This window comes from Parambassis ranga, chromosome 16 (genome assembly GCF_900634625.1).
Source record: "Parambassis ranga chromosome 16, fParRan2.1, whole genome shotgun sequence".
Taxonomy (NCBI): Eukaryota; Metazoa; Chordata; class Actinopteri; family Ambassidae; genus Parambassis; species Parambassis ranga.
Window position 1 is genome coordinate 12983855 of NC_041036.1, and position 12595 is coordinate 12996449.

General features: G+C 39.9%; 2 protein-coding genes across 4 annotated transcripts; both read left to right on the top strand.

The window, feature by feature from the left end:
- Positions 1–2020: 2020 nt before the first annotated feature.
- Positions 2021–6010, top strand: LOC114449048 (nectin-2-like). 3 transcript variants are annotated; one of them, XM_028426384.1, is made up of 8 exons: positions 2036–2169; positions 2344–2425; positions 2687–2759; positions 2918–3256; positions 3580–3682; positions 4293–4327; positions 4415–4467; positions 4558–6010. In XM_028426384.1, the coding sequence occupies exons 3-8, from the start codon at positions 2696–2698 to the stop codon at positions 4714–4716; spliced, it is 753 nt and encodes a 250-aa protein (XP_028282185.1). In that variant the 5' UTR covers positions 2036–2169; positions 2344–2425; positions 2687–2695; the 3' UTR covers positions 4717–6010. The 3 variants fall into 3 exon arrangements, with proteins under 3 accessions (XP_028282184.1, XP_028282185.1, XP_028282186.1); XM_028426385.1 differs by having other exon boundaries at positions 2106–2169; positions 2382–2425; XM_028426383.1 differs by lacking the exon at positions 2344–2425 and having other exon boundaries at positions 2021–2169.
- Positions 6011–6562: 552 nt separating this feature from the next.
- LOC114449049 (nectin-2-like) lies at positions 6563–8667 on the top strand. The gene is made up of 5 exons (XM_028426386.1): positions 6563–6909; positions 7066–7407; positions 7518–7623; positions 7740–7774; positions 7845–8667. The coding sequence occupies exons 1-5, from the start codon at positions 6867–6869 to the stop codon at positions 7862–7864; spliced, it is 546 nt and encodes a 181-aa protein (XP_028282187.1). The 5' UTR covers positions 6563–6866; the 3' UTR covers positions 7865–8667.
- The last annotated feature ends 3928 nt before the right edge of the window (positions 8668–12595 follow it).

The following is a 12595-nucleotide window of genomic DNA, read 5'->3' on the forward strand; positions in this document are numbered from 1 at the left end:
AAAACAATTTTTTAGAATTGCTTCTTTAATCTTCTTTTATCATGATAATCATAACAATAATCATATGATTAAAAACAATTTTGTAATATTGTATTGTATAGTGAGTGGTGCTGCAATAAAAGAGTGTGTGTCTGCAACTGGTTTTACAAATTATAATGCTATGATTTTTATTTTAATACAGAACCAGCAGTGCTCTGTGGTAAGGTCACAGAGGTTTATAGATAAAGTGGAGTCATTAGATCATAAAGAATATGTTGATTTATGCATATTGTTGTGTTTTATGTCAGAGGAGCTTTTAACTGTTGGCTTCTGTTCAGTGTTATTTAAAAATATATTTTCTACATTGATGGACAATGCATTAATGTCTGAAGGTAACACAGGATGCACAGAACCCAGATAGCAAAATTGCTGTGGCCCAAATCTGGCTCACTTCAGCGCTCTTATACGGCCCACTTAAGGCGTGGAATTGGAACACCGGGGCCTGAATCAGTCACTTAGGACTGTGATTGGTGGAGATAATTACACATCACTTTTCTGAGCTGAGCAAAGTCTGACACAGGGTCACTGGGGCACTTCACAAACCGAGTCTATCCGCTGGTTATAAAATCGTCCGGCTGGTCTGTCAGGCTGACCTGTGAAGCCTCAGCTGCTGCCTTTCATTCTCCTGCTGCACTGTGTAGTGATCTTTAGCAGGATGCATCATAAGAAGTGAACCCTGGGAGCTACACCTGCTTGGCCTACATTTACTGCACTAATCAATGCACTTCTGACATACTAGAATATAATAAACCAGTGTTACCACCCTCATACCTCACATAACAAAAATAAAAATCAATTAGCCTGAAGCAGAGGATGATGAATGACTGTCCACAGTCAGAGTTCAACATACATTAATAAAGCTAAACATTTTGAGGACACTATGAGACAGTGAAAAATATAAGGCGAGTTTAAGTGAAGTGATATTTACCAGCAAATAAGCTAAAAAATGGTAAAAGAATGACTTTTGCTAAAGAATTCAAGCAGGTTAGTGATGTTTACTGAGATTGGATGAACACTGCAAGTACAAGGACAGCAGCGTGTTAGCTAAGTTGATTCTATTGTTCTTGTGAATGCAATATTTTAAGAATGCCTCGATGCCTGATTGTTCACTTGGACTGAGGGTAAACATATAAGAATTTGGTGAGCAAAGGTCAAAGGTCAAGCACCCTATAATCTTACATCTACATCACAATCTATATCTGAGGAAAACCCTTGAAGGAGTTCAGCCCATCCTCACCTCCTGGTGAGGATGGGCTGGTGGATGTAACAGGAGGTCAATATATCAGACACCGAAAACGTTTTGTCATGAGGGCTGGGACTCGTCCTGATTGCAGACAACAATAGAGATGAGAGCAGTTTTTAAGTTGTGTTAAATGTTGTGTTTAAAATGGTCTTTAAATACCCCCTTTCCACATTTTTAATCCCTAACCACTAACCAGCAGTATTCTTGCCAAATTCAGCCGCAAATAAAAATGCAAGTTAACCACGGGCAAAAGCAAAGCTAAACGGCAGGTGATGTGGTGGGGACTGAAAGTCTGCCACATGTGTGCCCTCACATATGTAATAATGAATGTGCTGCTTTTTATCTGAAAAAAAAGTGTTATGTTTGAAGTGACCTGCCAGCAGACACTGATAAACTGTCACCTAACATCACCCACAAACCACCTCACCACAGTCCACAATGAAAAGTCACCACTGCAACCACTGCTGAGCTTCACATTCAGGAAACATAGCTGCTCTGAAGTATCATTAACATTCATGTAAAAGAAGTAGAACTAATATTCACTTTTTAATCTGATGTATTTATTTGGTTTTAGTACATATGTACTGAATCCCAAAAAAGGATTTAATTCCCTTTACAGAGTCAGTACACAGCCGCACTCCAACAGGCCTCTCTGTTATTTTACCACACGGGGTCTCTGTTGTACAGGATACATGAAGAGCAGTGAAGAGCAGCGGAGTGTAAATCTGACATCGGCAATCACTCACGCTGAGAGTAAACTTTTGAAATGAGACTTGAACCTTGAAGAGTGACGATGACTGTACATCAGTGCTGTTTGCATTCCTGGTGAAAGGCTTTCTAACATGGGAGCGAGCTTCCTGCTGCAGTCATGTGCTTCTCCTCTCTGGGTGAGTTTATTTTTTTGTTGCTGCACAGGGTTGACCGTCTACATGTGCTCTTTTTATTTATAGTGTCTTATTTTGTGGACTGGTTTTGCACCACGGCAGCTGAACATACACTCTGTTCCTCTTTACAAATGCTCGCTCATATTTTGTTTGCAACACTGTGTCATGAATTGTCAGGCTTTTTTTCTGTTGCCACACTGAACCGCATTCTTTAGTCCTCAACTCCTGAAGCTTTAAAGATCCTCCTCTGTGTAAATCTGTAAGTTCACTTCCTATTATTTTGAATCACAAATGCAAAATACAAAAGAAATACTTCATTCTTTTGGCAGCAGCATTATACAGGCACTCAGCGTACTGGACATATACCTCTGATGGTAAAAATAAACAGGACAGACATTATTTACAGAAAATAGAAATATAACATATAAATACAATAACAGAAGTGTGCAATTTGTAAAAGTCTGTAGTAGCAGTACTGTTAGATACTAAAACCTGTGTGTGCAATTTTCTTGTGCTGTAGCTATTTGCAATGAAAACAAGCAGCACCTCATGTCTCCTGCTGTTGAAGCTGATGTACCTGGTATTACTCTCAGGTAAAACCTTTAACATTTTTTAAAGTATATTCATTTTGGACAAACGTTGTGGAACCTCCCTTTAACACAACATGTAATTTAGCTCTGTATTTATGTAGAGACATTGCTCAGATCATGTTTTTATTTCCATGTTTATTTATGTATTTATCTATTGGCAGTTTCTGAGGCACAAAGAGTTGAAGTCTTACCTGAAGTGACCGGATACCTCGGGCAAGATGTCACTCTGCCCTGTGCGTTCCAAGGACCACAAAGCGCCACTGTTACTCAGGTTCAGTGGAATCTTCTGCAGACAGGAGTAAATACAACTGCTCTTGGTGTTTTTAATGTTCAGCATGGAGTGTTTTATCCTGATTCTCCTCTGAAAGGAAGACTGAACATTACAGAACAGTCATTGATAATTAAGAACCTGGAGCTGACAGATGAAGGATTGTACGGCTGCAACATTGCAACCTTTCCCTCAGGTTCACTTGAAGGAAGCACCAGGCTTAATGTTCGAGGTGAGATGGTACAGCCTTTCATAACACCATGATGAATAAATACAGTATATCCTGATGAAGTCTGAATGTTTTCTGTATGATGTAGTTTAGGCACTTTCATCTGCTTTATCAAAGAATCCATGAGCTGTCATGTTTAAGATGGATTTTTATTATTACTTTGTCATGACTATGTCTCTTACTTGTCATACGAGATCAACATGGTTTTGTTGCTTGGTAGCAAGTTTCATGAGCATTTATTTCCTGAGTGCCGCACATCTGTCCCTGACTTTTATCACTCACCATGATCTCCTCTGAGTTAATCATAACCATGTTTCCTCTTTTAGCACAGATGCCGTTATCAACAGGGACAGTTTCCACCATAGTCACTGTGGTCGTGCTGCTGCTGGCGATCATGGCAGCCACAGCGTACCTCCTGTTCATTAGAAGGTAGGCCTGTGTGTATTTGTCCTCTTCCTTTGGGCTCATGAAGTTGTTTACACACAGATTTAAGAGACAAAAATCCCCCTTGGAGGTTCCCAACCCCTTTATCTGCAAAACTAAATGTGACTTACAGAATGATCTAAGTGGTCCTGTTGTCCATTGGAAGAGGCAGGAATTTGCAATAAATTTTTAATGTGAAGATCTTAATGCCTGTGTGCTGACAGCAGCCTTGACAAGAGAGTATTGTTTATTTATTTACACATTTTCTGGCCAATTGTCTTCAATGCAATACCTCAAGAGTTCTTTGCAGGATGTAACTGATGGATCAAAGTCGATCTAATTTTGTCTCCAGAGTTTATTGTAGAAATACAAAGTGATTTAAAAAGATCAGCTGTGACTGTAATGTTCTGTAAAGCACTATTAAACTGCTTCCGATTCTTCATTACACTTAAGTCTGGACAGCAGAAGTAAACTTATTCTGTAGTTTCTCATTGTATTGGTGAGTTTCAGACTAATTGTTGAGCTGTTATTGATAATCATACCTTCAGCCTCTGCTTCTGTTAAAAAAATGTCTATACCTGAAAAATGAACTGAGCCCTTCTGATCCTTTACTCAGACACAACTCTTCCTCAACACATCGTGTATTCATAGGTGAGAACAGACACACAAACCTTCCCTCAATTCTACACAAACAACTCGTCTGTTTCAGTTCCCATGAAAAGTGTTTGTGTCTTTCAGATACAGCAGGTGCAGCGATTGATGTGGCCCGGCCTTCTGTCATCATAAGAGAAGTAAGTTGAGTGTTAATATAGACACATTTAAAGACATGCCCTAAAAAAGAGCCTCCACTGACGCTTGTCAAACCCTGTCACACCTTGTAGGAGGTGGTCTACTCTGACGTAAAGCTCAAACCATCCAGAGATGTCACTGCTTCATCCGGGAGGAAATGCACCGTGCTGGCTGATGATGATGTCACATATGCTGAGGTCGTAGTTCGACCTGTGGTTAATAATTCAAGCACAGCAGATTTCTACGTGTGATCCTCTGCTTTTGCTGTTCAAAGTCGTTAACAAGTGGCTCAATGAGACTACAGCGGCTCACAATCTGTCTAAGTCCAAGACTCGCAGGAAGTTTCAGCTAAAATCACCTCCCCTGATATTTGAATGGTAAATTATAAACTAAAATAAAACGTTGCTGTTTTGTCCAGACATGGGTGTAAATGATTATTGTAGCTGTTTCCCTGTTTAATAAGTTTTAACGTAGACTACTATGTAAATTGCAGCTGGTTGCTGTTACACTGCACAAACAGGAAGTGGACAGGCTATCTGTAGATGGGGAAAGATAAATTCCCCAGTAGAGAAGTGCAGTAATGTCACATAATAAAACTTCCTCCTTTGCTAAGACATGGAAACTAAAAAGGACGAATAAAAGAGGAAAGTTCAATAGAGAAGTGACTGTGCATGTAAACCTCACCATGAAATGTCAGCTAAGGCTGCTAAAATACATGATATATGTGTGTGTGCAATTTCAAAAAACAGCTTTGAATCAATCAATAATTATGTATTATGAAACAATGTGTTGGCCAGTATCTGATAAAAGCTGTAATTTTTTCGGTTAGTCGTGCAGATTTGTTGTTCAGTGTTGGTGTCACAATCCTTCCTGCAGACACTGCAGCCTCGAACATGCCTGTGTAAGAGGAAAGGTGAGAAAATATGGTTTGCAAGCTGTAATGGTGAACAACCGCTTTCTCTCACCTACTGTTTTTCTGCCATCTTCCGTCAGCGTGATTTTCTTTTCTTTTTTTTGTAGGTGTGAAATATTGAACTCAAGACAGGCCGTTAGAACATGTGTGAACAAAAGATGTTTGCAGCTGAAACATTATATCAAAGGCTTCCATTTATGTTGCTACATTGTTGTAGTGTTTATAAGTACAGATATGTTTTGGTTAAATTCTTCTGTCATGACAATAAATACAAAGATAAGATTAGGTGTATACTGCTCGAGGAGACTCATGTCAGATTACTAAACCATGAAAAAAAAGAACCCACAGAAAACATCTCATTCCATCACATGTCATCGCTGAGACAAGCTACTGGAACTCACGAGCTGTGTTGAGAAGTGGGAGGAAAGATGAGCAAATAAGGGTGTTAACAGTGTGTTTTATCCCTCAAAACTCATTCTGTACCTGGTCTGCTTCTGTTTGTTATCTTTCGGCTGTCTCATGTTTGAATTGAGCAGGCCTTTGATTCACTGTGCTGTGTGCATGCTGTCATTTTTATTATTATATGTTCTTTGTATGCACCAATCACTAAGGCAAATTCCTAGTAATGTGAACCCCCTTCACTTACATGGCAATAAACACGATTCTGATTCTGATTCTGATTCTGATTTTGTTCTCATAGACTCTGCCTCATGATGCCTTCAGTTACCTGAAACAGGAAAAAGCACAACAGTTATTGACCTGAAACTTTCTGCACAATGACTCAGAGTTCACATCCATGTCGCAAACTTCTTCATTCTCGGCCAAAAACATATTTTTAACCGTTGTTGCTGGTTAGTTTTGAGAATCCTGATGACATTCTGCTGTTTTTTTCAGAACATTTCCAGGAAACCTTAAAGACAGTAACTCCCATAATTGAGAGTAAAGGAAGCAACACCCTGATATAAAAAGGAGATAGCAGAGAGCATGAAGGAAAGTGCACGAGGAAAGTTTAGCTTCAGGACAAACTAGTGCAACCAAGTGTCAGATTTAAGAAGATAATTCATGACGTACATTCATGGCAGCTGCATGAAGCAGGCTGTGGTTCATCAGTCATCAAATGATGTCAGAAAATATGAAAACAAAACTCCAAACCTTCAAAGGAAGCGCACAATTAATGACCCTGAATGAAGAGAGGCACACAGGAACCGAAAACCAAAAGCATTTCTGTACGTTATCATCGTCTGACCACACAGGGCCACTGTTGTCCTGGAATATGACTGCTTCACTGCAGTAAAAAGAGGAAATCCACAGCAGCGTTTGTCCGTGCAGACTTTCACAGTGGTTCTTTATTTTTGAGGAACTTGTGTTGAAAAAATAAAATCCGTTAGTGGGACTCGTGTCTTTATGGCATCTTATTGCTGAGTTGGTGATTGATCCTTTTTGCTTGAATCACTGTTGGAGGTTTTTTGCAAGGCGTAGTTGTGCACGATGAGAACTTCACCTCTCCTAGTGTTGCTGTTGACTTTGTCAGGTAAGAAAAGAGTTTATTGTAATGTGGAAAAACGCTTTTGAAAAGCTTTGACGGTCTCTGTTAAAGTTACACACAAAAACAGGCTGCATGGTTTCCTGTTTTTCATTAAGTATCTGTATTTTTTCTTCTGGAACAATATCTTTGTGATTTTGGCAGTTTCTGAGGCACAAAGAATTGAAGTCTTACCTGAAGTGACCGGATACCTCGGGCAAGACGTCACTCTGCCCTGTGCGCTCATCCAAGGACCACAAAGCGCCACTGTTACTCAGGTTCAGTGGGATCTCCTGCAGACAGGAGGAAATAAAACCATTCTTGTTGTTTCTAACACTTACGGTGGAGTGTTTTATCCTGATTCTCCTCTGAAAGGAAGACTGAACATTACAGAACAGTCATTGATAATTAAGAACCTGGAGCTGACAGATGAAGGATTGTACGGCTGCAAAATTGCAGGCTTTCCCTTAGGTTCATTTGAAGGAAGCACCAGGCTTAATGTTCGAGGTGAGATGGTACAGCCTTTCATAACACCATGATGAATAAATCCAATATATCCTGATGAAGTCTAAACTTGTCAGTGAATGGCCTAATCAAGGTTGTGCTTCCCCTCGCAGATAAGACACACGACACACAGATCCCGAGGCTGATAGCTGCTGGAGTATTCATGCTGACTGTACTGACCATGCTGGTCACAACCCATGTCCTTATCATCCGAATAAGGTACAGAACCATCTACAGTACCACATGATACATTAGTTTATGTTGCTTATGTACGTCATGCAAGCTTAGATTTCAAAATGTATGAGCAATAATCTGCTGTATTTTATTGTATTCAGACGTAAGGCTTCAGTCGGGCAGCGTGTCGACACCGGTGAGTCTCCCTTCCCCAGAAATATAATCTAATATTCAAATCTGCTTTTGTAAACATGTGCTTCTTTCAGATGCAGTGATGTGGGACTGAAATGGACATAGTAATCCCAGCTTGTAGACGTACTCCGCTTGCTGAGGGTCAAACATACTTCAAACTTTGGATGGTGCTCCTGCAGGCTGGAGTTTGATGGGGTGTTGGGTCAGTGGTCTGAGATAGAAGCAGACAGGTCATGTTAGATACACACAAACAGCCTTTTACATGTAGAAAATATGTGGTTAAAAATGTTTGCTGTCCTCTTTAGTAACTGAATCCATAACGCACCTCAGACTACCACCACCCCACCATGAAGCTCAGTGGCCACTATGACAGTGATGATGTGAAGTGTGTAAGGGGAGGGGCTTAATGTTACTGTAATGCTGTATTTATCAGAACTGGCCAAAACACAAAGAAACATTATTAAAGAAAACAAAAGAAAAGAGAAAACAACTTTATGTCTTCCTTCAAACATAAGGAAGAAACCATTCGCATTTTTGGGCTTTGTGAATCAGAGAGGATGGATGAAACTATCGACTTAAACAACAGCTACAAGTACATGAAAAACATGAGCATATCATTCATTGGACTGCAGTCTGTAGCTTCCTTTCTTTGTTGTTAACCCTATCTAGTACCCGTTACACCTACCTTGATGTTTCTGTGCGCTGATCCTGTTCGTGGCTGCTGCTGCCTCTGTGGTGTTTGTGGTTTGCAGGCTTGCTGTGGTACTGATGCCTACCTGACCACCAGCGTCTGTCACCTGCTGTGTGAGACATGGAGTGTCAGAAGGTGTGAGAACAAGTTAGGTATTTTAAAGGCTGATTTTAAATTAATACTTGTTTTTATTTCATACTTAATCATGTGATTACAGTAACAGCCTGCGCTGTCAGGGATAACAGCCGTTTTGTGTGTACCTGTCTTTGCTGAGCATCAGCTGTAAAAACAGAAGTTTGTTGCTAAAATAAAGTTGCTCCACACATCTGGGGTTTCTCGTGAAGTGTGGGGTTTTATCTTGACAGGAAATGGCTGCAAAGGAAGTGAGCAGTGTTGGAAAGTACATTTACTCAACTTTGATGTACCAAGAGACTGCAAAGTTATTTCATACTTTTGTTGTGATACTGTGCAGTTGTTACTCTTACAAATTCATTTTTGGTGGCTGATTAACACACAGCAGGGTGAATTCTGGCATTCTACCACTCCACAATATATATATTTGCCTTGAGTATCAGTGGCTGGTATTGGCAGCCTTTGAGTGAGTGAGTACCAATACTTTGAAATAAGGCTGGCATTTTGTCCAAGTCTGCTGCAGTGGCTCAGATTCTGGTCATATAGTGTCTTCATCAGCAAAGAGCAGCACCTTTGAATGGCCTCTCAGTTCCTTCAGCCATGACCTTCCAGGTACTCAGTCCCCATTGACTCCCTGTAATGGACACAAAACCAACAGAAACCAACAGATTAATGCCAGTATTGTTTTATTCTACAAATACACATCTTAAAAAACAAGGACATATAAAAGTTTGGTCTCCCTAGCCAATATCCAAACTCTTACAATCATTAAATTATTGATCTAAAAAGCACAAAACTAAGAGTAAAAGAAAGAAAACAGAAACAACTAATTTAATCTTATGCTCAACTAAAGGGCAGAGTTATAATAACACACCTACTAGCTATTTCACAATTAATTTTCTAATTTATAGGTTTTATTTGTAAATGAAACTCACCCTGAAATTCCCTTTCCATGGCATGCATTCAGCTGGCTCCTCTTCCTCTTCACAGGCCGATGGACTAAATTTCCATGTTTTCAACCTGGAGGCTTTGTTCTACTCTAAGATGCCGTTTGGTTACATTTAGGCACCAAAATGTTTAGATTATGAAATGATATGGGACTTATCCACACAAGCGGACATAAAGCTTTGTAAACAGTGTTTTCTGTTGTTGTAAAAACATGACTTTGACATTATTTTCCTGGTGAATACACATTAATATAAAGTTCAAACGAAGCAAACCACAACCAGTGACTGCAGTAACATGCTGCATACACAATGATGTATTAATATAATGTCTCGTATATTTGTATCGATCTCAGAGGACAATTTTTCAGCTTATGTACTTTGCAACATTTGAAATTCTATTTACAGCAGCTAGTTCCTCCATCTCTGGCATTCCAATTTAACGTATTGATCAGTGTTACCCAGACAAATCCAAAAAATGCAGACAACTTTCCAAGCAAAGCAAAGACACACCTCACTGTGCTGCTGTTTGAATATTTTTTATTCCAAAAGAAGTTTGTGTGTCTATAGGTTTGAACAACAGGGCGGTCTCTCTGAAGATCATTTCCCCTTTACTCCAACACCTCCCGTCCCCCACCCTTCACCCATGAGCACACTGTAGAGACTCTCGCTCTTCAATAGTAATAATAACAATTTAATCATAATATTCATCAGTTTTAATAATCCATTTAGCACTAGTATAGAAATATGAAAAAATACCAAAGAAAATAACATAAAAGTAAATCAAAATGTTTTGTTTTGTGGAGTGACTGTTCAGACACCCTGGTAGATTTGTTTTGTGACCCTCCCTTCCCTTTGTAGATTCACTTTGTAATATTTTGGCTTGGCTTGTGCCTCTCCTGCTTTCAGCTGATGGTTTACAGCTGTTGATGGCCACTTAATGACCACACAGTGCCGTTCACATATCGAGTTGTCATATGAACCAAAGAAGAAACCTTAAAAACAAACAAGGGTTTACAAACAACAATGGGTGAAGATATTGTGGGCGATTGTGTGTTTTTATCAGTGTGTGATGACTTGGCTCGTGTTGTCTTGTCAGTATTCTGGACACAAAGGCAGAGAGAGAAAGAGACGCATCACATGAGGCTTCTGCTGACAGCAATCATTCGGGAAAAAACAGCATAATGTGTGCAAACAAAGTTATCTATTAAAATCTGGAACAAAAGAAATGTGCTTCACAGCATTGGAGCGTCAGCCTTGACAACAATGGCTGTGTTTTTCAGAGGGAAAGTGTGAACTGGTGGCTTTGCATGTTATCACATACACTTCTGATTACTGCTGGGGTGGGAAGCCAGTGAGGAATCGTGTCCTTGTATCAGCTGCGGTTTGTTTTGATGTGAGATGAAGGCTTGATGCTCCTCAGTTCAAAACCAAAACAGCTAGATATGTGCATAAATAGCTTCAGATAAAAGTGGCAGGTGTTAAAAAATGTAACACTGCTGAGTGTTGGTGCTAGTTTTTGCCATGTGTCCTGCACCAGCTTTTTGACCTGCATGAGAGAGACTGGTTATAGTTTGTACTATTATAGTGCCAAACACAGACTACTGCCATCTGCTGGCATGGAGAGTTATTCCCTCACATGTGAGCATAGAGTGTACATGAACTTTTTCCATCACTGCTGATTCTTGATGCTTTGGGACTACTATACCCTGTTAAACAACACACTAGAAACTCACAGTGACTTTGTTGGTAGGCTACTTGGATGTTAAAAGGTGATACAAAGGTGGTGTGTAGTGAGACCTCAGTGGTGTTGATGTTTAAGATGTGTATGGACATCTGACAACACAGGGCAAAAAATAATGAAGGCTTTAAGAAAGCAGTGACTTCTAAGAATTGAGAATGACATTCATGAGCACTGCAGTCAGGAAAATGTGCCATAAGTGATGACCTATAAGAAAATGTTGCGTCAGTCAACTCTTGGATGTCACTTTTCTCAAACACAAGCGGACAGCACATTTTTCTGGTTGATGTGTCAACTCTGAGCGCACTAATACACAAACATGTTTATTTTAAACTGCCTCCAGTCCTGCAGATACTGAATCATTCAACGAAGAGCTGACTGATCACTGACCTGTGGAAAATGTGAATGCAAACAACATGACATTGAGGGGCTGATGTCTGCATTAAGGTTATGGCAGTTCAATCTTATGTTATGTATGATTTCAGTAATGATGCTGCTTTTGTCTGGTTTCTGTTTCATGTGAGGAAAAATGTATACATGCCTACAATGGGTCTGTTTGGAATCATAAACTGTAACAAGTCCAGAGCTAAACTGTGTTTGACTATCATGATGGTGAATGCAGATATTGAAATGAGTAGTAGCAGTGAAATGGTGGAAGACAGTCCATGTACTGGGACTATAGATAGACATTTGTGACATTTAGAAAGAACCCTTAAAATGTTGATACTGCTGAAAGCAGCACCTGTTTGAAAATGTTTGAAATTAGTGTTTATATGTATCGATATACAGTATCATGAGCAGTAATCTAAAGTGTAAATTTTAAGCACAAAAACATGCAGATCCACCAGCGTGTTCCCCTTCGGCACTCTTTAGTTTTTGTGGGAGTTTTACCGTGCATCACTACTGCGATGTTAGAAAATTAACAACATGATCAAAAGAGACAAGTATTTCTTCCTAGCCAGAGTGAAACACATTTCATTTCTTCTAAATCTATTTATCGGCATGTTTCGCAGTGTGCTCCTCCCCCCCCCCCACCCTCCTTCTTGAATGAGTCCCCAGCCACCGAGGGGAGTAATTAGACGATGAAAAGCTTGAGACAGTATTGACAAGGCGATGTGGAGTCTATCACTCTGGCAGGAGCCACCACCATGGACTGGCCAAGTCAGTCTGTTGTACAGAGAGAAGGGAAGAAGCTGCAGCCTGCTGGCGCTTTAACAAGCCCCTTAAAAGATGCCCAGAATTAACAGATCAGGACACATCTAATAATGGAAGAAGTTCAGTGTGGAATTTCTCATTCATATTCAGCAGTGTCCTTTT

Coding starts and splice junctions, on each gene's coding strand:
- LOC114449048 (XM_028426383.1), top strand. CDS start 2,125: ATGGGAGCGAGCTTCCTGCTGCAGTCATGTGCTTCTCCTCTCTGG. Junction 2,170..2,686: donor CATGTGCTTCTCCTCTCTGG/GTGAGTTTATTT, acceptor CTTGTGCTGTAG/CTATTTGCAATGAAAACAAG. Junction 4,468..4,557: donor CTTCTGTCATCATAAGAGAA/GTAAGTTGAGTG, acceptor CACACCTTGTAG/GAGGTGGTCTACTCTGACGT.
- LOC114449049 (XM_028426386.1), top strand. CDS start 6,867: ATGAGAACTTCACCTCTCCTAGTGTTGCTGTTGACTTTGTCAG. Junction 7,408..7,517: donor CACCAGGCTTAATGTTCGAG/GTGAGATGGTAC, acceptor TTCCCCTCGCAG/ATAAGACACACGACACACAG. Junction 7,775..7,844: donor CGGGCAGCGTGTCGACACCG/GTGAGTCTCCCT, acceptor TGCTTCTTTCAG/ATGCAGTGATGTGGGACTGA.